The 26,199-nt window shown below is 45.7% G+C and overlaps 8 protein-coding genes across 9 annotated transcripts; 4 read left to right on the plus strand and 4 right to left on the minus strand.

The window, feature by feature from the left end:
• The first annotated feature begins 2,072 nt into the window (after positions 1 to 2,072).
• LOC120448311 lies at positions 2,073 to 4,616 on the plus strand. Its single transcript, XM_039630257.1, has 4 exons — positions 2,073 to 2,185; positions 3,459 to 3,802; positions 3,964 to 3,993; positions 4,170 to 4,616. The coding sequence occupies exons 1-4, from the start codon at positions 2,155 to 2,157 to the stop codon at positions 4,545 to 4,547; spliced, it is 783 nt and encodes a 260-aa protein (XP_039486191.1). The 5' UTR covers positions 2,073 to 2,154; the 3' UTR covers positions 4,548 to 4,616.
• On the plus strand, positions 2,728 to 3,320 carry LOC120450066. Its single transcript, XM_039632838.2, has one exon. The coding sequence runs from the start codon at positions 2,772 to 2,774 to the stop codon at positions 3,210 to 3,212; it is 441 nt and encodes a 146-aa protein (XP_039488772.1). The 5' UTR covers positions 2,728 to 2,771; the 3' UTR covers positions 3,213 to 3,320.
• A 6-nt stretch (positions 4,617 to 4,622) lies between the features above and the next one.
• On the minus strand, positions 4,623 to 5,469 carry LOC120450065 (ribosome biogenesis protein ERB1). The gene is made up of 2 exons (XM_039632837.1): positions 5,417 to 5,469; positions 4,623 to 5,349 (listed from the first exon to the last, which is right to left on the minus strand). Exons 1-2 carry the CDS (start codon positions 5,442 to 5,444, stop codon positions 4,646 to 4,648), a joined length of 732 nt encoding a protein of 243 aa, XP_039488771.1. The 5' UTR covers positions 5,445 to 5,469; the 3' UTR covers positions 4,623 to 4,645.
• Positions 5,470 to 6,987: 1,518 nt separating this feature from the next.
• LOC120448698 lies at positions 6,988 to 8,195 on the plus strand. Its single transcript, XM_039630853.1, has 2 exons — positions 6,988 to 7,037; positions 7,128 to 8,195. The coding sequence occupies exons 1-2, from the start codon at positions 7,007 to 7,009 to the stop codon at positions 8,141 to 8,143; spliced, it is 1,047 nt and encodes a 348-aa protein (XP_039486787.1). The 5' UTR covers positions 6,988 to 7,006; the 3' UTR covers positions 8,144 to 8,195.
• Positions 8,196 to 9,131: 936 nt separating this feature from the next.
• Positions 9,132 to 10,278, plus strand: LOC120449453. The gene is made up of 2 exons (XM_039631925.2): positions 9,132 to 9,195; positions 9,248 to 10,278. The coding sequence occupies exons 1-2, from the start codon at positions 9,132 to 9,134 to the stop codon at positions 10,228 to 10,230; spliced, it is 1,047 nt and encodes a 348-aa protein (XP_039487859.1). The 3' UTR covers positions 10,231 to 10,278.
• A 339-nt stretch (positions 10,279 to 10,617) lies between these two features.
• On the minus strand, positions 10,618 to 12,189 carry LOC120449454 (transmembrane protein 19). Its single transcript, XM_039631926.2, has 2 exons — positions 11,961 to 12,189; positions 10,618 to 11,893 (listed from the first exon to the last, which is right to left on the minus strand). The coding sequence occupies exons 1-2, from the start codon at positions 12,067 to 12,069 to the stop codon at positions 11,010 to 11,012; spliced, it is 993 nt and encodes a 330-aa protein (XP_039487860.1). The 5' UTR covers positions 12,070 to 12,189; the 3' UTR covers positions 10,618 to 11,009.
• Positions 12,190 to 12,479: 290 nt separating this feature from the next.
• On the minus strand, positions 12,480 to 14,212 carry LOC120449669 (POC1 centriolar protein homolog). Of its 2 annotated transcripts, XM_039632269.2 has the most exons (3): positions 13,173 to 14,212; positions 12,909 to 13,112; positions 12,480 to 12,771 (listed from the first exon to the last, which is right to left on the minus strand). In XM_039632269.2, the coding sequence occupies exons 1-3, from the start codon at positions 14,049 to 14,051 to the stop codon at positions 12,643 to 12,645; spliced, it is 1,212 nt and encodes a 403-aa protein (XP_039488203.1). In that variant the 5' UTR covers positions 14,052 to 14,212; the 3' UTR covers positions 12,480 to 12,642. The 2 variants fall into 2 exon arrangements, with proteins under 2 accessions (XP_039488203.1, XP_039488202.1); XM_039632268.2 differs by having other exon boundaries at positions 12,480 to 13,112; positions 13,173 to 14,205.
• A 6,753-nt stretch (positions 14,213 to 20,965) lies between these two features.
• On the minus strand, positions 20,966 to 25,869 carry LOC120448443 (zinc finger protein sens). The gene is made up of 4 exons (XM_039630457.1): positions 25,503 to 25,869; positions 24,106 to 25,217; positions 21,961 to 22,111; positions 20,966 to 21,731 (listed from the first exon to the last, which is right to left on the minus strand). The coding sequence occupies exons 1-4, from the start codon at positions 25,660 to 25,662 to the stop codon at positions 21,499 to 21,501; spliced, it is 1,656 nt and encodes a 551-aa protein (XP_039486391.1). The 5' UTR covers positions 25,663 to 25,869; the 3' UTR covers positions 20,966 to 21,498.
• Between the last annotated feature and the right edge of the window lie 330 nt (positions 25,870 to 26,199).

Consider the following 26,199-nt stretch of genomic DNA (forward strand, 5'->3'; position numbering starts at 1 on the left):
ATTTTAAACCCCTTTAAATTTTTATATGGATATTTTTTTCGGCGTGTAGGAAGCGGCTCTAAAAGGTGGAGATGGTCGCAGCTTCAACGCGTGGCTTCAACTCAATTATCAAACTTTTGGCTGCCAATCCTGGAACTCGCGGCAAGGACCACCTGCCAATGGATCCCGAATCTCCACACTCCACACTCCGGACTCCCACTCCGCACAGACAGACTGAAACAGACGTGTGGGTTCGAAACAAACGGAAATGGATTTTTGATTGAGTGCACAATAATATGTGAAATGCATTTTACAGACCGAAACAAGAGCCATATAGTACACAAAATGAAACAATACAACTCAGTGAGTGGAGTTTAGTCGTGTGTGTTATTTATTATATTTTTGCATGAACAAAAAACAGATTCGCCCACCTCCAAAAATAGAGCATTTTAATTTGGAGCGAAAAGTTGCAATTTATTTGCTAGTCCGTCCATCATGAAAGTCCATTTATTTCATTACAAAGTGCATAGGTTTTCACTCCGCAGGATATTCTTCTGTCTGATGGCTCCTTTTGGCCAACCACTTTATGGCGTATTTTTGGCCAATTTATTGGCCTTATGGCTAACAAAGTGCAAACACAATGACGATGGAAAATTATTGCGTCGTTCATTCGATTGGGGACTATGAAAAAAGTTCTCCCCACTCTGACTTGACTTTTTCTGCATTTATAATTGGAAAATTACAAAGGGCGGATCGTAAAAGGAGTTTTGCTGAGTGGTTAGACATAAAAGCCACAAAACAGTTAAGAATAATTAAGCGATGTCCTTTTAGTGAACATATAAAATATGTAATTTGCCTAAGTGGAAAGATAAAAACGATTGCCCTTAAAACTATGGTAATTGCAGATATTTTAAAACTTGATTTGTTCATATGTCAACTTAAACCTAATTTCGTGAGCTTTAGCAAAAAAAAATGTATTTGCCAAAATGGTTATTTATTCGCCCTGCTTAACCAAGAGTAAATTCATTCCGAGACAGTTGGCCAAGAAGAAATCGTTGCCAATTTCGACCAACCATTTCCCTATGGCCAACTTCTGTAGCCAACTTCTCGGGGCAATCGCCGCAGATCGATGTCTGGCACTGGCTGACTGAATCTCGGTCTAGAGTCTAGACGTCGTCTAATGACAAACGCAAACGCAAACCGCAAGAGATGAAGGACATTGAAGGAAACGTTATGCAAGGCAGTCGGAACCCGGAGCCAAGTCAAATGGAAATGCCGTGACTCCCCGTCTGGCAGCTAGATAAATAAACTGAACTTTAAATGGATGCAGCGACCCATCGATGACTTTCCAATGGTCCTGGCTAATTCCGGCTGAACACACTTGAAACACAAATTGCAAAGAGAAGTTTTACATTTTCACAACAATGTGAGCAATTTAAAAATCGCATCCAATCAAACATATACAAAAGAACAACACAGCATTTATTTCTCAATATGTGTATTGTAAAAAATAATATATTTATCAAAGAACACGTTAAATTGTTATATTTTTCTTTGACATTTTTACTTTTTCCATATCAATTCCATTTGTGGTGTAATATTTGAAATATTTCTTTATACTTTTAACGTGAAAAACAGAACGGATTGTGGGCCGTTTTAATTTATTTATTTTATATTTAATTTTCCAGAATGGACTAATTTCTTCATGAGCGAGTCTAAGACTTATTTTTCTTTGTGTAGAAAAGATGGAGCAGCAGAGAGATATGAGGGCCCTTACAACTTCTGTTGGGCACTGAGGCGAAAGAATATCTCTCGAATCGAAAATCATAAAATGCAAGCAAGATAAACCGAAAAAGTGGCGCATCATCATTATTTATTCGATATTCCCCCTACCCCCCGCCAACTTGACCACCTTCGACAAGAGACTCAATCAATGACGACATCGGCTTTTAAGTTTGTAGGGCCAAGAGATGGCAGAGCCAAATTTGCATAGCTAGAAGAAAAGAGAAAAGTGGAGCCAGACTATTGAGAAATTAATATGCAAATTTCTGCCGGTAGAACTTCGCATTGTTCCCATTCAAGTGAAATTTCTCAAACCAAAAATGTTGCCTTCTCCGCTATAAAATAGAAATGCCAAACCAAATGCGGTTTCAGTATTATTATTAAACACGAAATATGAAGACAACTTGGAGCTTTTGTTGCGGAGGTGCGTTCTGTGCGGAAATAGTGCTATACGTTGTGGGTTAGGTTATAAGCAGTGTGAAAGTAACTTTGTGAAATGAAAATGATGCAAGGGCAGCTCTTGTCTCCAGGAAAACCAAGTGTTAGCTAGAAATTTCTAGGGGGACAGGGTCGTCTTCTTGCCGCTTTCCATAGAATGTGCTTCCAGAACTATCCATGATGTTGGAAGGATGTTCCACGAAGGATATGCGGGTATCCCCTGCTGAGTTTGGCTGGAAAAATCGCCACAAAACCCAGAGGATCTGGGCGAACGGCGCTAAGTTGGCTGCCATAATTGAGGATTAGGCCGGGTGCGCGGATCTCTGGCTAGTCATAAAGCCATAAACGAGACGGGGAAATTCCCGGCGACCCAGATCGCTTAGAAAAACCGAATGAAAAGCCTGTTAACGGTTTTCCGTTTACGACATGCAAACGCGTGACTGGCACCCGCTAATTACCTGGACCATATCTACCTGGGCGAAGGATCTACCTGCCCACAGGATCCTTTAAAAGGATCTTACTCCCACATCGGGGCATCATTCACTCCTGACACTCACAACTAACAACACACCATGGTAGACCAGCTCAAGCATAGCCGCAAATCAGAGAAATCCAGTCGCAAGTCGGGAAAGAGGCACTCCGACAAACCGCACAAGGTCAAGACCCACGATCCGCTCAAGAAACAGAAGAAGCGAGCTCTGAAGAAGCTCCGTCGCAAGTCCACCAACGTGAATTTCCCGTACCAGCTCTTCCTGTACCGCCAGGAACTAAAGCGGGCCAGCGCCGACTTCTCCTATCTACGCCTCTCCAAGGCCAAGATAGTGCTAACCTCCCAGCTGATCGCCAAGAAGATGGGCAGCTGCAATCCCAATTGCAGCGTGGACGAGCTCAAGGAACTCAGCCGCGAGGTGCAGTTCCAGAAGCGCCTCTGCCATCAAGTGGAGCGACTGCAGCAGTTCCGGCAGCTTGGACTCACCGAGATGATTCTCAACGGCAAGAAGACGACGCTGTAACCTGTGGGATTATCAAGGAGCAAGCAGGATTGGGAGGGCTGTTAGGCTGGGATTGGGCATTATTATAAGTTAGTCGGTAGTGTTTAGGCTGTAATATTTTATCAAATAAAATATCACAAGGAAATTGCATAAAATATATTTTTTTTATTTAAACGATGGGGAAATACTTTTCCTAATTGCTTAAAATAAAATGTAATAATAGTAGACTTTTAATAAACTTATTAATTTAAATGAGTTGTCCTTTAGTTTTGCTCCTCTGTGCGATTGTGTGCTCTGGTCAGAATGTAACAAAATCAAACGACAGCCAGGAGATTATCAGAGTGAAGGTCTTGCCGCAGTTCACCTCATCAGATCCCTCAAATGGTTCCTCCAGCTCCTCGACCGCCACACCCACTACCACAACTCCCAATCCAAAAGGCAATCCGACAGCCAAGTCTGCAATAAAAGCGCAGGAAATCGAGGAGGAGGACGATGACTTCCACAACGATCGTCTTCCCGCCTTATCAGAGGATGAGTACAACAACCTGAGTGAGGACGCCAATCCGCTGCACTTCCTCAAGCAACAGCCCCTGGATCTTGAGAATGAGGAGGTGAGCACCAAAGAACTCCTTTAGAAAGCTAAATTTAACCACTGTCAAAAACCTATTTATACCTATAATGGTTGTATGGAAATTTTACTTTTCTACATCGGGTGTAGAAAGCTATATTTCTGAAATTAATTATAAATGCTTGCTTTTATTTTCTTCCGCAGGTGTCACCAAAACCTGAAGAAACAGAGCTGGTATGACGTTAAATTTATAGTTTATTAGTCAAATATTCAAAGTACTAACACACTTTTGCAATGGTTTTAAAAGTAACTGAATCATATATTCCACTTCCTTTTGAATTCCTCACACGTACACATTTTATGATTGTACTCCAGTACTCAAATTAGTTTTCTTGTTTCTATATTCTTAGACCCAGCAGAAGCCAGAATCTCAAACGGAGAGTGAGCCGGATTCGCAAGTGGTGGCTTCCCAATCCGCCGGTTCACCCATCTACATAACTATTCCAATCTATATCAGCACGGGTGGTAAGCTGCCCATTACGTTGACCATTGGAGATCAGGAATTGTCACTAAAAAAGACCAGCGGATCTGGATCCAGCAGGAGAAAGCCCTCCACCAAATCACCAAACTCATTCTTCAATCGCCTGCTGCAGCAGATTGAGCCTCCCAAGAGACGAACCACCAATCGCCATCGCAGCCAGCTCAGGAATCACGTATATGCGGTGAAGGACAACAAGGGAAAGGATGGCATGATTCTCAAGAATTTTCTGTTCAACCCAATGCAATAGACATTTTCAAACAGAGATTATGGCATACAATTTATAGTTAGCAATAAATAAATGACAATAAATAGCTGAGGAATGATGTGTTGATCCTAATTTCTAGACTAGACAGCATTGCTGAGAGGAGCTGAAGTCGAAGGGGTGGACTCCACCACCTTCATTGGTTCCACGGCCAGAGGCTCCTTCTCGGAAACGACAGCAGGGATCTCCACTTCCGGGACCTTCTCCGCGTTCTCACCCTCCGGCTTCTTGTTGTCCTCGATTGTGGTTTCCGTTTCGGGAATGACTGTAGTGGGAGTTTCCTCCTCATCATCGTCATCGCCAATCACCTCCTCAATGGCCTGTTGGATGAAGTGCTCGAACTGCTGGAAGTACTGCAGGGCATTGTTGGCCACCTGGGCGGTGGGCAGATCGGTGGTGACCTTCTTCAGGGCATCCCGAATGAGCACGAGCACGGGCTTTCGTGTTGGACCCGCCTCAGTGGTGGCACCCACCTTCTGACCCTCGTTGGGAGTTTCGGTGGCAACCTCCTCCGCAGTCTCCTCAGTGGTGTCCGCCTCACGACGTCTCCGGATCAGCGAGTCATCGTCGTCGTCGTCCTCTTCGTCATCGTCATCCTCGCTGGTTTCCTCCTCCACCTTTTGAGCCTCGTCCTCCTCCTCATCGTCGTCCTTCTCCTCACTGCTATCGGCACTGGAGTTCACAACCTGAGGATCCTGTTTGGAGACGGCTAACTCCTCAGTAGTTTGGACTTCCGTCTCTGCCAATGGGGCTGCACTAACCGAGCAGGTCAATACGAAAAGAGCGGCTGCAATTGGAAGCAGACAGAAAGATTAGCTAAGAGCCAGAGAAACCTAGCGATTAGCTTAGCTCACCGAGGGCCAGGTAAATGGGTCTAACCATTGTGGTAATCCTTTGCTTCCAGCTGGCTTCGTAGTGGACTTTTGCAGTTTTGCGGTCTTTATGAGCAAATCCAGCACACTGCTTTCGCTTTTTATAGCCCCTCCAAAAATGAAAGTAAATGCGAGCAAACAAGGCGATCCCAAAACGCTCCGCTCTCTGCGAGATCTGAGCCCGGTCTTTGGTCTTTGGGTTTCTGGTCTCTGGAGCGGGCTACCAGAGCGTTGTCCAGTCGCTTTTACTGCACCCAAGACCAAGCTCTCTATCTTGGGTTTCTTTCCTCCCACCTCGGATCCCATCTCATTTGGTTTCTTTCTTTCTTTTCGCTGAGCCTCTTTTGTTTACCCGGTGGCTTACACAAAACCCCAAAGAAACTGAAATCATTTATTAAAATTTTCGGTCTTTCTGCTTTCTGGTGACTTCTTTCATAAATCTGTAAATTTGACGTCTATGGTCTCGGTGCTGCTTCGATCTGTTTGTCTGAGAGATTAACGCCTTTTGGCAACTCAGTCCGTAGTCTTCAGCTGATATGCAAAACTGCTTACAAGATCACTTAGTTCCCCTGTTTTTTTGGGTTTCGGTCAAAGCCCCAATTATGTAATTGGACACGACTTGATCGCCCCCAACTAATGCATCACAGATCGGATCGGTTAACTTTCTAATGCTAATGGGAAATTTAAAAACTTTTCCATGGAACTGCGCATTCAAAATCAAAAAGAAGTGATCACGAGCTGGATGAGTCATCAAAGTGATGGTGGTAATAATAAATGCAATTATGGATGGCTCTATGGCTTGATTAACTGATTATAACGGATACATGATCATTAGAGAGCGGTGGTGATAAGTACAAAATATATTATGGTATAAATTTAAATAGGAAAGATTTATGATCACGAATCGTCACTCTAAGAGAATGTAAGCTGCAAAATATGTATGATCACAGAAGCGCATTTTCAGTTGAGCTCGCTCTAATTAAGATCACAAACGCTGTCCATGGAGGTGATCACTTACGCAGATCAAAGATCAACGGAGATCGGCGGAATAACAGAATGACAACGCTTGATTGGACGTGGATTTCCTGCGAGCGAGTGCAGCTGGCGGCGATCGCGGTCAGAAGAACCTCATAAAATAACAACCAGATCACCGAACCTTTCCAGATTGACCCAATTTCGGAGAACCGGCTCCAGAAGCTGCCGGGCTTGGAAGGCTGGGCGTCGAATGGAGGGCATCGAAGGTGTTAAAAACACACACAACCAGTTCCAGATCCGAGCCATTCTAGATGGCTATCGCTGGAAAGGGTACGACCACAACCACATGAGTTTGCATAAAATTTCACCAAATACAATATACACCAAATAAGTTGGCGTACTTTCGTTCGTTTCGCTCGGACATCGAGATATCGCGAAGTGTAAACAAATCCCGAGCTCTTTTTCAGAGCTGCAATGGGTAGAAAACCGGTAAGCCCCTAAAGAATTCCCCGCCGAGTGGCTAAGACTGGTACTTAAGCACCGCTCGCCAGAAGATGCGATCAGTTGTTGTGGAGTTGAGCAGCTGACCAGATCAACATGAGGCCATACCAAGTAGTTTGCATCGTAGGTAAGTCATCGTACCCATATCGAAGCTGACCAGTTCTGGAACTATGTACCATAATTAACTGGTATCCATCCCAACCCATTTTCCTCTTAGCTGTGGCAGCTCTGCTGCTTTTGGAGGCGACTCCCGCGGATGCGAGGCGGCGCAAGCACAAGGGTTCCGATCACCACTATGAAAAGTCCGATCCCCATAAGACCAAGACGAAGACCAAGTGGTCCAGCTCCACGGATCTGGCCGGAAGCACCCAAGTATCCACCGAAGAGCACGGCTACTATGTGAAGCGCACCTATGCCGCGCCCGGTGAGATTGACGCCGCACAGAAGCGTCTAAGTCCGCCCTATTTGGCCATTCCCATCGCCTGGTTCAGCTGTGAGTCGGGCCAGAAGAACTGCCAGACCTCCAATTCCGCGGCTATCAACAGTGCCGCCCAGTCCTTGAGCGAGGGCTATCTGTGCGACGATGATTGCCACGACCTCTATGAGCCCATCTGCGGCAGGACCTCCTCAGAGGTCGCTGTCTTCTACAACAAGTGCAAGCTGGGTGTGGCCAAGTGCCGATCCCACGGACTTTGGACGGACTTTGCCTACTCCGAGTGCCAAGAGAAGTATCCGCAGGAAACTTCCTATGCCGACAAGAAGTTCCGGGCATCACCTTATTTCCGGGACGCGGCCATCGTGGAGCAATTGAAGCTAGAGGAGGAGAAGCGTAAGCAGGAGGAGGAGCAACACAAACTGGAGAAGGAACAACACAAAATGGAGAAGGAGCAGAAAAAGAAGGAGAAGTCTGAGAAGAAGAAGAACGAGAAGGACAGCAGTGAAAGCAGCGAAGAGAAGGATGACCAAAAGGAGAACAAGCCGAAGGATCCTCTTTCCCTGCTTTCACAGAAACCAGTGGAATCTCCCCAGAAGCCAGTGCCAGTTCCGGTTCAAGTGGCCATCCCAAAACCAGTTTCCGCTTTGGAGCCTGCCAAGACGACCGAGGACATCGCTCTGCCCCCTATGCCACTGAAGGACACTCCCACGCCCAAACCTCTGGAGATCGCGCCCCTTCACCAGCAGACTCAACCCAAGGCCAAGGACAATGATAGGCTGAAGTACCAAGTAGCTTAGATAGAATTGGCGATACAAATCTCACCTAATTATAGTATTTATTTTATTTATTACAACCAATAAAATTCAAAATAATTCTAAACTTTTCTGTTCGAAACACAAAATGGGTTCATTTAATTAGGGTCAATATGTTTTGTAGCTAAAACGTGTCTTGAACTACCGTTTTTGATGGCCTCGTTTAATGGCAGCCCGTCAAGTTCTTTTTGGGCTGCGGATTGGCTTTCTATATTACCATAAAAGGCCTCATAAAACATCTGATTAGCACTTTTAGATATTCTATATGGGATCGAAACGCACCTTAATTTTTCACAAAGTCGGTAACATTGGTGTATCATTACCAAAGTTTGTCTTTTTAGTTGCTAGGACTAACGAGGTCGTTAAACTTAATTATGTGTATTCATGTTAGACTTAAATAGTTTCCAACTTGCGAAGTTACATAAATTTTTGATCCTTTGAGCATTTAATTACTAAAATATGTGCAGTGTTCAGTTGTACTTTCATAGCTATATCTATTGTATAGATTCCTGTAGCACTCAATTATAAATCAGAGTAATTTTAGAAGCAAAACAAAAGGTTTTACACATTTAAAAAAGGGGAACGAATAAAAGTTGTATCTAACAATCGAGGGGAAACTTATTCTAGACAATTCTTTAAGATCTTCAATAGTAACGGGTATAGCAACTCCAACTTTATATCTCTTTTAATCAGATAATGTATCAAACTTTCTTAGAGACAAAATCACCTTTTCGTAATTAAATTGAGAAGAGTTCTGAGGTGATGCAGTTGCATTGAATCAAGTGCATTGACCCCCAAAACAAGTTCTATAAACTGATTGATATCAGAAGCTTGAAAGGGCCATCCACCCATTGCCAGGCACTAAACCTAAAAACTAATTGGGCGTGGGATGGACAATGCAACAGGTTGCTGTTGGGCTGCCTATAAAAGCAGCGGGATTTGTGTCACTTACCACAGAAGTTGAGCAACTGCAATGGGAGCCACAAGTGTCGGAGTTCTAGTCTGGAAGATTCAGCTACTGATCCTGCTGAGTGGAGGTGAGCATATTCTCAAAGATTTGGCACGTGATAATATGTTTTCCTTTCCTAGTTCTGCTCGCCATTCAAGCTGCTCCTGCCGAGGTAACCGAAGGAGTGACCCATCCACCACCTGCGCAGTTGCAAACGGAGTCTCGATCCCGTAAGGACGAGGACCTGGACTTGGAAGAAGACCTGGACGGACGTAATGCCTATATCAACAATCAGTTTGTGCCCAGCGAACCGGCGGAAGTCCTGGAGGATGAGCAGAATACGCCGCTCTACGAGATCCTTCAGAAGCAGATGGAGCAAGTGCTGGCCTCGTCGGCTCCCAATGACCCTGTCTACGAGCAGCACCGCGAGAAGCAGGATCGCCGCGACCAGAAGCCACCACACCAGCCACCGTACTTCTCCGGCGGGGATCGAGATGGTGAACTACAGGACGACTACGAGGACGAGGAGGATCAGACGGATCAGGGCTATCCGGCGGACCCCGAGAAACCGGACGCCGTCTCAGGTGCCCCCGATGACGAGGACCCAGGCTACCAGGCACCTTCATTGAGCTTTCCAAGCAGCACCACTCGCAAGCCGTACAGGCGACGCAGCACAACCACATTTCAGCCACGAACCACCAGGACCAGAACCTCTGCACAGCCCAGAACCACAGCAAGACCACTGAACCAAACCGGCACCACGGAGCAATCATCAACTGTGACCACCACCACTCCTCGGCCCAAGATTAGTTCCGGCACCCATTCCAAGACAACTCCTCAACCGGGCAACAGCACGCCTAGTGACCCGCAGGTTTACCAGCACAAGCGTCGCATCATCTTCAAGACCATCTCAACGGGCTCCCAGTTCGTCAACTCGCCCATCGGAGACCTTATGATCAAGTTCTCCATCGGATTCGCCAAGCCTATCACTCCGGGTGGCGCCACCAGCACTACGAGCCCACCAAGTTCCTCCAGCGAGGCTTTACGTGCTCTCTCCCAAAACTTGATTCGAAACTTTGAACTTCAGAAACTAAGAAGAGCGAACAAAGTTCAAAAATATTAAAGATACATTATGTAAAAAGTACTGTCATTCCAATTCTATTCACTTTTGAGTTTACTAACAAGAATTCATTTGAAGATTGAGACCAGTAGTAGCTAGATTTCGTACGAAGTATATTTTAAGAGCACTTAGTTTTCCAATTTTAGTAAAGTTCAAATATTTTGAATAGTATTATAAATAGTATTGCTATTTCGCAGGCATATTTACAAATTTCAATAGATATTTCAATTGTTTGTGCCATGAGCAAAACATTTGCATAATCGATATGGAGCGAGGTCTGCTAAAATTATTCCAGCGAGAAGCAATCATTGATCACCAAATTGTTGAAAGCAACTTGCGATGACGCCATAAGAAAATACATAACCAAATCAGAAAATTTTGTCCGTCACGTACGAGAATTTTGAGACAATGACAATGTGGATCTCCACATGCATGGTCCGTGTTTAATAAAATTTATACACACAATGGAAGTGAACAGTCGCGGTAACAAAAAATTCATAATCCGTAGAGGAACATGGCTAGCTATCTTAGTGTAAATATAATCTATCTGCCTTGGCTATTCGCTGGCCAATCGTTGCTCTTATCGAGACTCTAATGTCGGTTAGTTCGCTTGGCGATATGTAAGCTTCACAAAAATATATATGGAGGGTATTCACTGGCGTTATGAAATGATAAATGCCTAACAATGGTTTACACCTGCCTACTGGGCCCTATGAACATGGATTGATGCTAAACATGGCTTTTGATCTTCTGAGGCCGCCTTTGAAATGCTGAATGCGCAATCAGCGCACGGGCCAGAATCTCTGGGCCAGCAGGGGAATGGTGACGCCGGTGACGATGCTGGAAATCAGGTTGACACTATGGTTGTCCAGAATGCGCAGTCCGCTCACGTGGCGCACTCCCTTGCCAGGTGTATCCACAATCTTGCCTTCCTCATTGATGCCGGAGAACTGCAGCACACCACCCAGCACAGAGTCCAAGAGGGAACCGAAAAGTCCAGCGATGCCACCAAAGGCGATGATGGGCCACTGTGGTGGGCTAACCAGCAGCATTTTGGCCTCCACAGTGTAGCGTACGGTGACAAAGTAGCAAAAGCCGACGAGCAGACCGCCCAGCAAACTCACCACGACGCCGGGCAGCGAAACCCCACCATTGGTACCGCGCGGCACCCGCCGCCAAGTGATGATAGACACCGGATCACGTTGCGATAGCACAGAACCCAGTTCACTGGACCAGGTGTCGCCGTTGCAGCAGGCAAACGCACTCATCACGGCCACACCCAGCCAGCTGGATCGGTATTCCCGGGCGAAGTCCACCGCCCGCTCTCCACTGCCGCAGTCCAGCAGATAGAGCAGCGCCAGCTGTGCGGCCATGCCTCCGTTGCAGAGCACCTGTATCCAGTTGCGTTGGCCCTCGCCGTCGCGAAAATCGCTCTCAAAGCGGCGTTTCATGTGCGACCGGAACTTGGTGGCCCGCGAGGAGCTGAAAAAGAACACCACCAGGCTGGCGAAGAACGGATGGCTGGCGATGGAGAGGATGAAGGCCACCAGAATGCCCAGCGCAGCTCCAGATCGGTTGACGCTCCTCCGGCGCAGAGCCACCGTCATCAGGGCCAAGGGCGCCATGGTGGAGAAGAGCCAGCGCACTGGCGGAATCACCCGGGACTCTGTTGGATAACCTTTCGGCATTAGTTGACCCCAGGTAACGTTCGCATGGAGATCCGTATCGCTCACCCTCAAAGTCACTGGTCCAGAACTTCGACAGCGCCACATTGCCCAGCCACATGAACAGCGAGAGCGGCACGGAGAGTCCGCAGAAGAGCACCGGCATCCAGTCACGCATCTCGACGGCTCCAGTATACGACTTTCCTGGGCGCTGTTTATCGCCACTTTCTCCGGCGGATTTTGTTTATTTTATTGGGGCAGTGGGGCCGTTGGACAAGTGTTTGAAAATGCCAAATGTGTGTCACAGGTGCCGGAAACCTGGCTATTGGTTCACCAAAGACTCAAACCATCACTTTTTTATTGACGTTAAATTTAAAATATAATTACTGAGAAATTGTGTTTCTGTATTTTAAGTTGTTTATTACTTTTATTCATATTTATTTTATAAATTCTCAGTATTTGAAATATTCTTTAGATAATTTAATGAATTCCAAAAATGCAAATAAAGTTAATGGAATATAATTTAAAATAAACTTATTAATAAATAGATAATTCCCCAAAAAATTTTTTAAATTACAAAAAATAAAATGCAGTGATATATTCACAATTGTTTAATAGCTTTTTGTAAAATACGCCGTACTGCATAGCGGACATGAAATAACTTAACAGAATTGCGATCAAGAATCGCTATCAATTATGATCCGAATATGAATTATACTACGTTTATTGGTATCTTAGGGAGCTAAGAAGGCTATAATGTGTATATGCCCTCCAATCGCCGCACACGCTCATCGATCAGGGCCAACAGTTTGGTGATCTCGTCCAGCCGCGCGGAACAGGAGCACAAATCCGACCCAGACTCGATGGACACGTCCAGTACCTGCGGAAGGTTCGGCTGGTTATGTTCGCTACTGAACGTGTTGGTTAAAAGAAGCGAGGGCTTGGGGTATGCGGCTTGAAGTCCATGCCGTGACTGAGCACCTTCTCCGGCTGAGTCGAGTGTTTACTATCGAGCACCTGAAAGTTCTCCTCCGAGAGCTGATAGGCCAGCGATTGGCGCGGATCAATGCGGATGCTGAGATCATTGGACTTGGAGGTCGCACTGCCTACGCTCTGTTTCGAGGAGACGCCACTGGTTTCGCAACCGGAGGAAGCCAAGGCAGACTTGGCCTCAAACTGTGAAGCATCGTAGGTGTGTAGATTCGACTGCCAGACCAAGAGCTGCAAGTGAAACCGAAATCAAGGAGTAAGACCAACAACAATCACGAAACAGAAACTCACCTGACGATCACTGCCACCGGTGGCAAACTTGTCGCCATCGCGACTGAATGCCACCGCATTGACCGCATCAGTGTGGCCCGTTAAAGTGTAGATGGGCCTGCCCTCCAGCAGGTCCAGGATGCGGATGGTGCGGTCGTCGCTGCCGGAGAGCAGGAAGTGTCCGCTGGGATGGAAGGCCACGTCGTTGACCGGCGCCGAGTGCACCACATACAGCTGCAACAGCTGGCTGCCGGCTACGTCGAAGATCTTGATGCGGTTGCAGCCGAGGGCGACGGCCAACATGTTGCCCCAAGGATGCCAGGCCAGTTGGCGTGGAGCGGCTCGTTCCTCGGTGAAGGTGCGCACGCACTCACCACTGTCCACATCGTAGATCCTCACCGACTTGTCATCGCTGGCGGTGGCCACCAGTTTGCCATTGGGACTGAACTTGGCGCTGCGAACCCAGTTGTTTTGCTGCGCAAACGAGGATACAAACTGCCTCCTGGCAACGCGCCATATCTTCGCCGACTTGTCATCGGAGGCAGTGAGCATTAAGTGACCGGTGGAGTCGAAGTCCACGCTGCGCACCGCCTTGCTGTGGGCCACAAACTCCCCGGAAACGCCGCGTAACTTGGGCTCCCAGATCTTCACGGTGCGGTCGTGTCCGGCGGAGGCCACCAGGTTGCCCTTTGGCGACCAGGCCACTCCGTTCACCGCCGCCGAGTGGGAGGCAAAGCGAATGCAGCGGGCCGCCTGGCTCAGGTTCCACAGGATCACCGTTGAGTCCGTGGACGAGGTGGCGATCTGGTTGCCATCCGGACCAAAACGCAGCTGCGTGATGCCGCCCGAGTGGCCTGTGAAGTGGCGCTCCAGCGCCGGATCGCTGAACAGTCCCTGCATCTCGTTTTTAATTACTATTTCTTTTCTCACGATTTGTGATATGAATTTTCAACAAAAACTGGGTTGCTTTGCCGCTTGAGTTTAAAATGAGAAAATTGCGTCGTCGATGTTTGGATGCGTTATTTGAAAGTATCGGTTATCGGTTTTTAAATCGCGTTGGCCCAGTGTGACTGTATTTCGATTACAGTGATATACCGAATAGCTCGACAAATATACTGAATGACAGCTTCAAAAGCGCCATCTATTATTGATGAATGTATACTGCGTTACAACGTAAGTTTACAGTAAATTTACATTTTATTACACCAACTTTTCAAATGCATTTACACCATTAAAAAAAAAATTTTAAAGAATACTGCGTTTTGAAATATTACAATTTCTGAAAGTGTTTCTAGATTAATTTATCTGGCTTGAGCTATTTCATACATTTTAATAAAATAATAAGTTAATAAGTTTAAACACTTTTAAACGAGAATCTATTCTTGTTTTTATACTAACAAAACATCGGATGATACTAAAATAAAATAGAAAATCCTTATTAGTATCGATTTGTAATTTATGATTTGATTTTCTTACATGCCAGATTTTTTTACTAATCTTGTTTTTATACTAACAAAACTTCTGATGATACAAAAATAAAATAGATAATCCTTATTAGTATCGATTTGTAATTTACGATTTGATTTTCTTACATACCAGGTTTGTCTACTATTATGTAAACAAATCAAAAATCATGTTTATGTGTAAGTTGCCAAGGACCTTTTAGAACAGTGATTTCCGCAACAGGTTGCTGATGGGATCTCGTCACTTCTAGGTGATCCTCGAACACATGTCACCCGTGAGGAGCAGCAGATGTATTAGACCCGGAGTGGTGCTGTCCCTACCTGTGCTGTCATTATCCTTTCTGGTGAGCGTCGAACTCTGGGCTAGTTCATTCAACTTCAACCTGCTGCCGTTCAGCAAACTTCTCTAATGATCCTCCGCTGCATTTTGGCCAAGTTCAATGGCTCCTTTGCTGCTCTTGCTGCTGTTGCTGCTGCTATCTCTATCGCCTAATTATGCGTTGGCCAGCATGTCGAGCGGGCAATGGACCCCGGTGAAGGTCTAAAAACTGACATCAAATTAAACAACGAAATGTGACAGCCACTGTGCAACTGTGCAACTGTGAAAGTGCAACGGCCAAAGGAGCGGACTACAAACGAAACCACCGACCCAATCGAGAACTGCAAACTGCTAACTGCGCTCGAACTTTGAGAAATTAGTGTGACAAGCACACGATTTCCACCTGTAGCATGCTACTCGTAACTCGTAACTGTTCTTTGCCAAAATGCAGTTAGGACCGATACCCATACCCATACCCATACCCATATTGCAACCCCTGGCCATGTTTTTATTCCCGCAGATCGCATAGACAAAAGGTCGTTGTCTTTTGTCCCTTCCCTGAGGGGAGCCACTCCAATTCACTCCACTCCACTCCAATCGAACTCTGGCGAGGGTTCAACAAACTGCTTTTTATCAACAAACTGTTGCACTTTCAAATAAACTAAGCTAATGTGCCAGGGGGGAAAAGTCGCCAGAACCTCAAGTCGAGCCAAAATCCTCGGCCCAATAATGAAGAAGGTGCCGATTTCTTGAGACACTCGAGTGCCAAATGCTCTTCTCAAGATATTTATATTGGCTTATTTTTATTGGTTAAAAAATCATCATTTTACATGTGAAGTATTTAACTTACCTTTAAGAGCTAAATATATGCTCTTCAATCATCAATATGCATATTGCAGTTTCAGCTATCAATACATTATAAATCCGTTCTTATTATTATAAACTTTAAATATTTGTTAGCCTTCTATATAAACAAATAATTTACATGTAACCTGCATATCATCTCAACCAATTCACATTTTTTACTAAACTAGTTAGTAATTTTGCACTTAATAAAAAAACTAACTTTGCCAAATAACACATGTAACCCTTTGGCAGAGTAATAATAAAAGCCGCTCAGCAAAAGTCCTGGATGCGTGGCATGTGGCTTGTGCCACAAACGAGCCGCAGGATCGAACTGTGCCTAAGAACCGGGATCCGAATCGGGATCGGGATCGGGATCGGGAATGGGAATCGGTACTTGGAAAGCAGCCAGACCCCAGAGGCACCAATCAAGCAGCGGACCCTCGTGCCAGGGCTTCTCGAAGCCCTCGCTTTGGCTCGTGTCATCTGTTGAATTATAAAATATGGCAAGGAATTAATTTGGCCAGCCCCTGCTGTCCTGGCCGCCAGAATCTGGCACAGCAGCAGTCGCAGCAGCAGCAGCAGCAGCAGCAGAAGGACCAAAGCGGCAGCAGGATAACGATCCTCGCCGATTCGAATCATCTACCGCTATGCGCAGTGCTCTGTTTTGCTCTGCTCTTATCTGCCGAGCACCTGTCGCCCTGAATCCGAGTATGAACTCAAGCCCAAAACAAGAACGCAAACACAGACTCGAATTCGAATCCCGGTGATCTGGAGAACAAAACGAAAGGTGCGCTTAAATTCTTATAATGACTCGGCTTGCTCGCGTTTTCAACCTGCTGATCCTGTGATCCTCACAACCTCAGATCTCTGGCTCCTCCTCATCCCTGAATGTTGCATCTTTGGCCGCAATTTGTTGGCCATTGTTTGTCTGCCGCCGCCATCGGCGTCTGCCTCAAAATCTGTCTATAATCTGTGTCTTCTTCGGGTCTTCTTCAGAGTCGAAAAAACACCTTGAGATCGATGCGATGTCTCCCGCCCCTCTGTCCCTTTGACTTTGCACCTTTACACTCGAAATCCGTACCCAATTTGGTGTTTAGATTTTGTCGTTTTAATTGCTGGGGCTTTACCCTTTGTTTGTGTATTGAATTAACCATTTTTGTTGTGGCCCTCGTCTTCGCAACCCTTTGCTTAGCCCAGCGGATTGGTCATTGTCTTGCCACCGCCTTCTTGCCAATTAAGCTCTGCGAATAGATTTCACAATTCGCCTTGTCAGCCAGGGGTTGATTTGCATATTTGACTTGGATTTGTCCTCTGCACTCAAATCGAAACAGCTTAAGATTTTCCCGGGGAATTGTCGGTAGGTTGCCGACTAATCTTCCACCTGCAGACTTTAGTCGCTGACACGGCACTCTGTTGGCTTCCGATTTGGCCAGCGAACTTGGCCAGGCTGCAGCAGTATGCGTTCTCTTGGCCACGTCTGATTAGGCACTGGTCAATGAAATCTCTACCTGGGAAAGGGAAATGAGCCATGTCGAGTTCTATGGGTTTTAAGGATTAGTAATGTCCTTTTCGTATCACAATGCATCTTGAATGGTGTTAACCTCACTTACGAGTATGTTTGTGCTAAATTTCTTGCTTGCCTAATTAGGAGTTAATATTATTTATCTGATTTATTTTAGCCAAGTGTATTAATAAGTTTTTGTAGGATCCCGAGCAGCTTTAAGTGTTTGGAAGTAAAAATGGAATTTTCCTTTTCTTCGTGATAGACAGTCTACTAGATGAACACATCCTGCCCCTTCTCCAACTAGAACTAATCGAAATATGACTAGTGTAATGACATTAAAAGGACTTAAAGACCCAATGGATTTTTAATACTCTTACGACAGCATGTGCAGCAGTCACCTGTCCTTGAGAGTCCATTAAAAACGAATAAACCCATTTCCCAACAGGATTTGATTCGTCTAACAATCAATTTGAAGCAGCACACTCAGCCAGGTGACAATGCTCAATCAAACAAAAGTGAAGCAATCATAACTTATCAGTTTCAAAGGGAAAATCGTGGAGGGGACAAAGTCGCAGACGAAACGAAGACGAAGAGCGAGCCGGCGGCCTGTTGAAATTGGGTCACTTTTGGCCTGGCCAACAAGCGAACAAGCCAACGAGCCAAGAAGCCGACAATTCGATCGTTGTAATATCGATCGAGCGTGACAGGTGCAGCGGCGCACTTACGACTGTTGTTGCACCTTCGCTTGTGGATTTTAAGCGACAGCTTGTGGCACAAAAAGGCAATCGGCAGCGACTCCCCTGAGGGCCAAGATTAGATGCAGATCTCTCAGTCGCCCATCTCCGATGTTTTTGCGGTCTGTCCGTCTGGGGGAGAGATTTTTACGACTGTTGCATCTTTTGGCTTCTGCTGATATGTTTCTGCACTGAAAACATAATTAGATTTAACTCCAAAACATATAAATCTACTTTCTGAATAAAATATTCCGGCTTTGATTTAAACTGATATCATTAATATATTTAACTAAATGTTAAAGATATATCACTTCTTGGTATTTCTTTCAGCATTTACCAATTTTAGTGGAACTGATGTTCTATCTGAGATTTTTTTCTGAGTGCTGCCGATTTTGCTGGTGTCGTGTGGCCCATGTCAACTGGTTGCAGGTCGCCGTTGTAATTTGCCTCCTGGCATATGGCTTTTTGCCGCAAACCGGCTTTGAGCACGCGTCTCGTCTGGGCCTGGCTCAATAATTATGCGACAGGTTCCAGGATTCCGCCAGCAGGAGCAGAATGAGCAGCAGGAGGAGCAGAATGAGCAGGAGCGGCAGCAGGTGCTCAATGCCGCTGGAGGGAATCGGGAATCAGCGCCAGGCTGCTTACAACGAAAGGACATAAACATAAATGAGCCGATGTAATGTTGAGCCGATGCTGCTGCCCCTGCTGCTCCTGCTGCCCCTGTTCCTCCTCATGATCCTCCTCCTGCTGCTCCTTTTTCGACTCCTTCCGTCTCCCTCTATCTGTGTATTACAGGTGCCTTTTCGATCGCATCCCCTCCGAATTTTAATTGTGAGCCCGGCTCTCGACTTCACCTGCAACACACAACTGACCTAAGACATCTTTTTTGCCCTTGCTCTTGGCCGGGCTCTTCACCTTTTTTCTCATTCTTCCCTTTTTTTTTTAGCTGCAACTATTATTTTTATTAATAGCCAAAGTCAAAAGTCACCTGCCCGGCACCAAAAGAGGCCTAAAGAACTAGGGGTAGCCGGAAAACGGAACCGCTTGAGATGATGATGCGCGGTGGGAAGGGGACAGGAAAGGAAAGGACACGAATTAGTTGCGGGTCCTACAACTTCTTTAGACCATTCCGACCACTTCTAAGATCAATTTCCTCTTCACAATTTTTCCCCCTCACTCGACGCGATAGCGGGTTTTCCATTCTGCATTGTCTGCGTTGGTTTTGGGGTTGCAGCTTTTCAGTCTTTTGATAGCCACACTTTTTCCATAGCTCTCTCCTTTGTTTCCATGGGGGCTTGCCCGACTGTTGAATAAATTCCAAACGGCATGACAAATTATGTGGGCTCAGGTGTTATGCGGAAAAGGGGTTAATAAACCGAGAGTCAGCGCTGCGGAGAAACTCCAGCATATGGCTGCGACCTATCTGTATCTGTATCTGTGAATGTATCTTATCGAGTGTGCATTTTGAAGTGCAAACTAATACTGTGGGTATGCTTTTTGGAACAGTTTCTTATGCTTCAAAATATTTGATTAAATATATACAAGACATTATGCAAAAGGAATATACCCTCAAATAAAGCCAGTACAATCATTTTGGTACTAGGGATTTACCATTACTGTTTCTTAAATTGAGCTGAGTATCTTCAATTACCATACTTCAATGAAGCCAATATTGCAAAACTAATTCGGTAAAACATCCGACCTTGAGCTCATTAATCCACCTGGCCAAATGCCAATTCAGTAGTATGATGATCAGCTCCAGTTGCATCTACATTCTTTGACTTTTGATCGCCACTTTGTCGGCACTTGGCGTAAAGTCCTTGAACTGCATTTTTCCGCGGCAACAATTGAACTGCATATTTCTCTCTCCCCTGCCAGGTTTTCTTTTCTTATCGTTTTTTTTTTCGTTCAATATTTTGTCAATTTCGATCAATTTGTGGCGTGCCAAAGTCAAAGAAGCCCAAGAACCAGAAGCGGCGATCGAGTTTTGCTGCAGAAAGTGGCCCCAAATGAAATCCTGCGGATGCGGCTCGCTGATTTCGTCGATTTCTGATTGCCAACTGCCGATGAATGGCGATAATGAGGGAAGTCGGTGATTTGTAAACTGCCAAACTTCATTTCGGGCGTTTTAAAGTGCCGCAAAATGCATTCGGACATTTCGATTACCGAAAATTGCGATCAGCAGTCCTCAATGACCATTGCTCCATTGCTCCATTGCTCCATGCCCTCGATCCTCGATCCCCGCACAGCCCCATTTCTCACTTTATTTCGTCAGCAATTAGTTCGAACTTCGAACACTTATTGGCGTTTTCCCCAAGGATCGGGCATGCAAGTGGGGCGGGATGTTGAGGGGGATGTACCTGCTGTAACGCGGCGACTTACAAAGGGCATTCCCCAAATGCCACTTTGGGCACAGATCAAAGATCACCGCGTCACCCGAAACAGGAGCAACTTATTCCCCATCAATTGAGTACGTGCAAGAATTCATCTATAAAATCAGGTTTGCCAACAAGCCCCCGAAAAAATATTTGGAGCGCTTTGGACAATTTGTATCAAAATGTGGTGCTTCAAAGGAGGAGGCTGTGTCCTTGATACCATGGAATTTCTCAGCTGTTCAAGGGGTTGATCGCAATAATGAGATATTTAACCCACCCATTGTAGAAACTTTTCTTAATTAATTTAATCTACAACAAATGTCTACGTATTATAATATATTATATATTTGCTTGAGAATATGGTATAAAGTCTTCACTTCTTATCCCTGCGTATGCATTATCATCAAGATATCCAAGATGTTTCATCCGCCATGATTTCTCCTTCATAAAAGAATCCCTTCAAAAGAAACATGTATTTCGTTTGTTCTCTTTTAGCTTTCAACTTTATTTTCCAAAAATCATATACGTTGCTAATAAATATAATTACAATAATTCATTGGGTATATTACAAAATAAGAGTAAACTAAAAAATTCGCATAGATCGTATAAATAAAAGTGGGTGATGCAAACAGCAAAATAAACTTAAATAAATTAGGAAACTAAATTTAGACAAGTGGTCGCCAAGTGGTAGTTCATTTGTTTGAGGTTGTTCTTTGGTACGTTTAGCTGCCAATTTTGGGTTAAGTTCAAACCAAATCAATAAGGGTTAATGCAATAAATTAGATTAGTCATTAAGCTACGGTTTAACGGCTATAAGAAAAGTCTTGTTTGGAATAACTATGTACACACTTAGGGCAGTATCTTAGCTAAGGGGTTTTAACAATAGTCCTTACGATTAGGTAAATCTTTGCGAAGGCCTAAACAAAACAAACTTTGGCTTCATAGCAACGACTTAGACTTAGGGCCAACTGTGATCTGCTCCTCCTCCTCCATCATCATCATCACCATCATCATCATCATCATCATCTGGTTTTGAGTGTGTGTCTCTCGTCCTGCTTAGCTACTTAATACTGGGATCTCCCGGCTCAGAGATTGCCTAGCCTCGGTCAGCAGCTGCTGCTGCTCACCTCCATCTTCAGGGGCTTGAGCTCCTCCACCGGAGGTGCCTCCTCGTGGCGACTCTCCCGATGCCGGCGCAGATCCACCTTCCGCTGGAAGGACTGATCGCAGAGGTGGCAGCCAAAGGGTTTGTAGCCCGTGTGCTTTCGCATGTGCGTGATCAGGTTGGAGCTCTGGCTGAAGGCCTTCAGGCAGACGGTGCACTTGTGGGGCTTCTCGCCTGGAATCGCAGGGAAATCGATAAACACAATTAGTTAAATGCCGCTTCAAAGTTTATTAATTGTGGCCGCAAGCGACGGCGACGGCAGCTTTACAGCAATTAGACAAATTGAAAGGCGATAGCGATCTGTGTGCTCAAGGGTGGGTGCTCTGTTTGCACTGCCTTCTGGCACATTTGTCCAGGAGCAGCTTTTACTATCCCCAAAGGACTAGCTCTGATTTCAACTTACCGGTGTGTATGTAGGTGTGCTTCTTCATGTCCGACTTCTGGTGGAACCGCTTGCCACAATATTGGCAGGGATATGGCCGCGTATCGCTGTGGATGAGCAGATGTGTGGACAGGGTGGACGAACGCTTGAAGCTCTTGCCACACTGTTTGCACTGAAAGAAACACACACGGACAATGGAAAAAAACATTATTAATACCACATTTAACAAGAGTCACGATTATGGGAACCCAGAATACCCCATGTTTGTACAGCTTGGGCCAAACGCCGAAAGCAGCCAAATAGTCAAAAAATCAGAAAAGAATTTATATATAAATTCGCCGCTTTTGTGTGTCTGAGCCAAATTCGCAGTGGCCACATGAATTAAACTAGATTTGTGCTCAAATATTTGTTAGACGGGTTGACGGATGACGACAAGGGAAAACCCGAAGCCAAACTTGGTTAGCCCACATCCAGGGAATATATATATGTATGTATAATCTAGAACTCTGGCATTTCTCAGTGGCTGAAACAGCTAGGCAAATATTGTTTAGGGGGCTGTCTATCTCGGCCCAATGCTAAATCTCAAGTGAAACACTTTCCAGGGAGCTTTAGCTTTAGCTATACATTGTTGTATATATCGCATTGTATATTTGTGGGCCAAACACAGCTGGTATCCATGGTGGATCGATCGCGGATTGGACGAATCCAGATCCCAGTTCCCAGTTCCAGTGGCTGTAACATCTTCGGTTGTCAGATTAAATGTTTGAACAGTTTGCCAGTTGCAGCAACGTTGCAAGTAACCAAACATTGACATAACACAACTCAAATCGTCGGCCTACGTGGGCGACATTTATTAAACACGAAAACATGAAAACATGGAAAAAACGAAAAGTAAAACAGAAATGGGTGAAATGCTGATGTGAGACAATTTTTTTTTTTTTTTTTTTTTGGTCTCGACGCGTAATTGTAAATTGACACAAGTGTCTGTTTTTCGAACATTTCTTTCTTATTGATTTTAATGTTTTCATATTTTTGTTGAGCCTTGTTTTTGGGATTTTCTATTTGCGCATTGCATTCGAGTGGACCATATCCACTACACTCATTGCCTAGACTCAGACCCAATTAGTTGCTCTATTGTTAAGCTGCGCTCCCGTGTCTGAGCCACAATGTCAATTTGCTTAGCTCCGACAACGAAACGGAAGTTGGCAAAGCTCAAAAGGCAAAAAAATGGAAAAAAAAAGCGCAGGGGAACATAAAATGAGCTAAGGAGAAACCCCAAAGTCTGAGTCAGCCGGGTGGGCCTCCAGTGGAGAACAGATGTAAAGCACGAATTACAGAAAAAATGCGACTTTATAAAACAGCATAAACAGCACAAACAGCTGAGAAACAGTGACTGCGCCTGCGCGAAGGACTCTGGCAACTGTCTTTCTCGGCTTTTTGACCATATGTCCAATATGTCGGTACTGAAGCCCGAAAACCTATCGCATTTCACTGACCCTTTAATGTGTGAAAAAAAATGGAAAAAAATAAAAAATATAAGGACTCGCGGCGGGTGTTGATGGATATAAACGCAATATGACATCGGGGTAGGCATAAGGCACAAGGGTAAGTCGTCTCAAATTCCTGAGGGTCGTGTGCCCCTTTTGCCTCTGCACAATCCAACAATCCAATATCGAAATGACAATTATGATTGTAATTTGTACATAAATCTTCGGGGGGGTCGAAATACTCCCTACGCACTGGCGCTAATCAAAATTATTTGATTAACTAATTGCGTGATTTCGATGGGACTTAATTGAATTTCCATGGAGCTCTATCGGCTTGGCTTGCAGTACCAACTTTATGACAGTATTTGCTGTGCCACTTTTCCAAATTGAAAGTGGTATTGGTGGGGTATTTTGGCTCGGTGACAATTAAAACCTTCGAGGACAAAATATGAAACAATTAACACAAGGGAATTGCCGAGGACACGCAACCTTATGCAATGATACTATTAGAACTTAGTTTGTGTTTGGTTTGGGTTATAGATCGTGGTCCTTCAGGACACGTGATAAGCCCATTAAAGAGGGACGAAGCTCAGAGATTTTCAAGCGATTTGCCCTCGATTTCCTCTTCATACTATATTTCCCCCAGACTACGGCGTTTATCCTGTTTGAGACTGCTTACCTGGAAATTCCTGCCGCTGCGCTTCTCCTCGTTTTCACCTTGGTAAGAGGACGAGGAGGACGAACGACGCGCAACATCTGTGGCCGTCGAGTCAGGATGTTGCTGCTGATGCTGATGCTGATGTTGCTGCGACTGCTGCTGCTGCTGGTGATGCAACTGTTGTTGCTGCTGATGCTGCTGCGGCTGTTGGTGTTGATTACGCATGTAGCCGAACTCGGCGGCTGCCACCAAATTCATTAAAGCCGCTGCCGAACGGTTATCCTGCTGCTGCTCGTCCTTGATGCGATGCTGCTGCTGCTGCTTCTGCTGCTGATGCTGCTGCGGCTGATCGCTCTTCAGCTTCAAGTGCTGGGTGAGCAGCTCCAGGTTGTTGCCCGTCAATCCGGCCATGAATGCGCTGCGATGGGCATACAACTGCTGCTGGGCCACCTCGAACTCGAGATCCTGGACGGCAGTCGAGGCGGGAGCGGACAGCGAGGAGATCGGTGATTGCAGCGAGGATATGGAAGCTGTCCTGCGCTCATACTTGAACTTTCGCACAATGGGGTCCACCTGGTGCTCCTCATCATCGCCCTGCTCCTCCATCTTCAGGCCGTACTGCTCCCGCCTCGCCGATCTCTCGCACATGGAAGCCGGTGACCAGATGATGTTACCCTGCGATCTCTGGCGCTGTTGCTGTGGTGTACTGGAACTCTTCAGATTCACCGCCCTCAGTGGAGGCGGGGTCACGTTCAGGGAGGTCATCGGATGCAGTGGCTCCACTTCGCTGCTGGAGCTGCTCCGGCTGCTGTTGTTGCTGCTGCTGTGATACTGTTCCCGGTTGCAATCATCCGATGTGATGCGTTCCTTGGTGCTCAGATTCAGTGGCATATCCTCATCCTGCTCCTGATAGTCCTGCTTGCTGTTCTCATTGTTATTGTTCAACTGGAGCTCATGCTCCTTCTCGGGCGTCAAGGCAAAGTCACGATCCCGCTGACCCAGGACCACGGAGGCGGGTGATTTGGGTGTCATGGGGGTCAGTGGAGTACCCAGAGCCGTGGCCGAGGACAACAGGAATTGGGGCCACAGCAGGGCACTCGAGTAGAGCAGCGGGTTGTACAGAAAGGGCAGATCTACGGTGGGAAATGCAAATGGAACGGATCAGTTTGATGGCAGGGATGAGGTGACAAAAGTATCCTCAAAATCCTCTTATTGTTAAGAACTTCAGAAAAATTAGGGTACGTTCTTTTCCTTTTGACTAAGTATAACTAGATAGCTCAAACTGAAATAGTAGAATTTTTTCGGATTTTAAGAAACTGAATCTAATCCGCGTGATCCTTTGATCATTTAAATAATTTAAGTCCTTGCTACAGGCTAAACCTTTTCTGATTTCCTGCGCATCCCGATCGGAAACTCACCTCTTCCATTGAGTTTCTGTGCCGCTGCGGAGGCTATCACCGTGTTGAAGGCGGAGGCCCGCTGCATCCACTGCTTGTCCAGAGCTGCTCCATGGCAGCCCAATCCCGCGGGACTCGGCTGCTGGGAGTGCGGCGATGGCGGCGGCGATAGGTGATTCATTTTGATTTTTGGTTCTTTACTGTTTGGAATCTCACTGGGCTGATTTGTCTATGGGATGTTACAGTCTTTTGATGGGATTTAACTCAGCTGTGTTCACTGCACAAATCTCACTTTCTTGGCGTACTGATCTTGGATTCGAACGGATCTTGGTTGGTTGGTTTTAGTTCAGTGCGGGTTTCTTAACTCACTGGAGACGAACACGTCCGTATCGCTCGGTGCTTCGCACCTGACTGAATCTTTGGTCGATGGCTCAGTTCTAAATTGAGCCAACGGTGAAGCGACTTGGCCCGAAAAAAAAAGGTACAAATCGAGCTCTCTTTCTTTTTTCTGTGGGACTCTGCGACTGTGGAACACTGTGGCACTGTGTGAGTGCGGCAGCAAGCCGAATCAAAACGGGCCCTCGGTGTATTGGTGTTGACTCTTTGGTGGTGGCTCTCGAGAGCCCTGCCACTGTATTGGTATTGGTGTTGCTGCTCGTGTTCGTGTTCGTGTTGCCAACTCTGGTTTTTCACCTTTGGCAGCAGTTGGCGGCAGTTG

The sequence above is a fragment of the Drosophila santomea genome, chromosome 3L (genome assembly GCF_016746245.2).
Source record: "Drosophila santomea strain STO CAGO 1482 chromosome 3L, Prin_Dsan_1.1, whole genome shotgun sequence".
NCBI lineage: Eukaryota > Metazoa > Arthropoda > Insecta > Diptera > Drosophilidae > Drosophila > Drosophila santomea.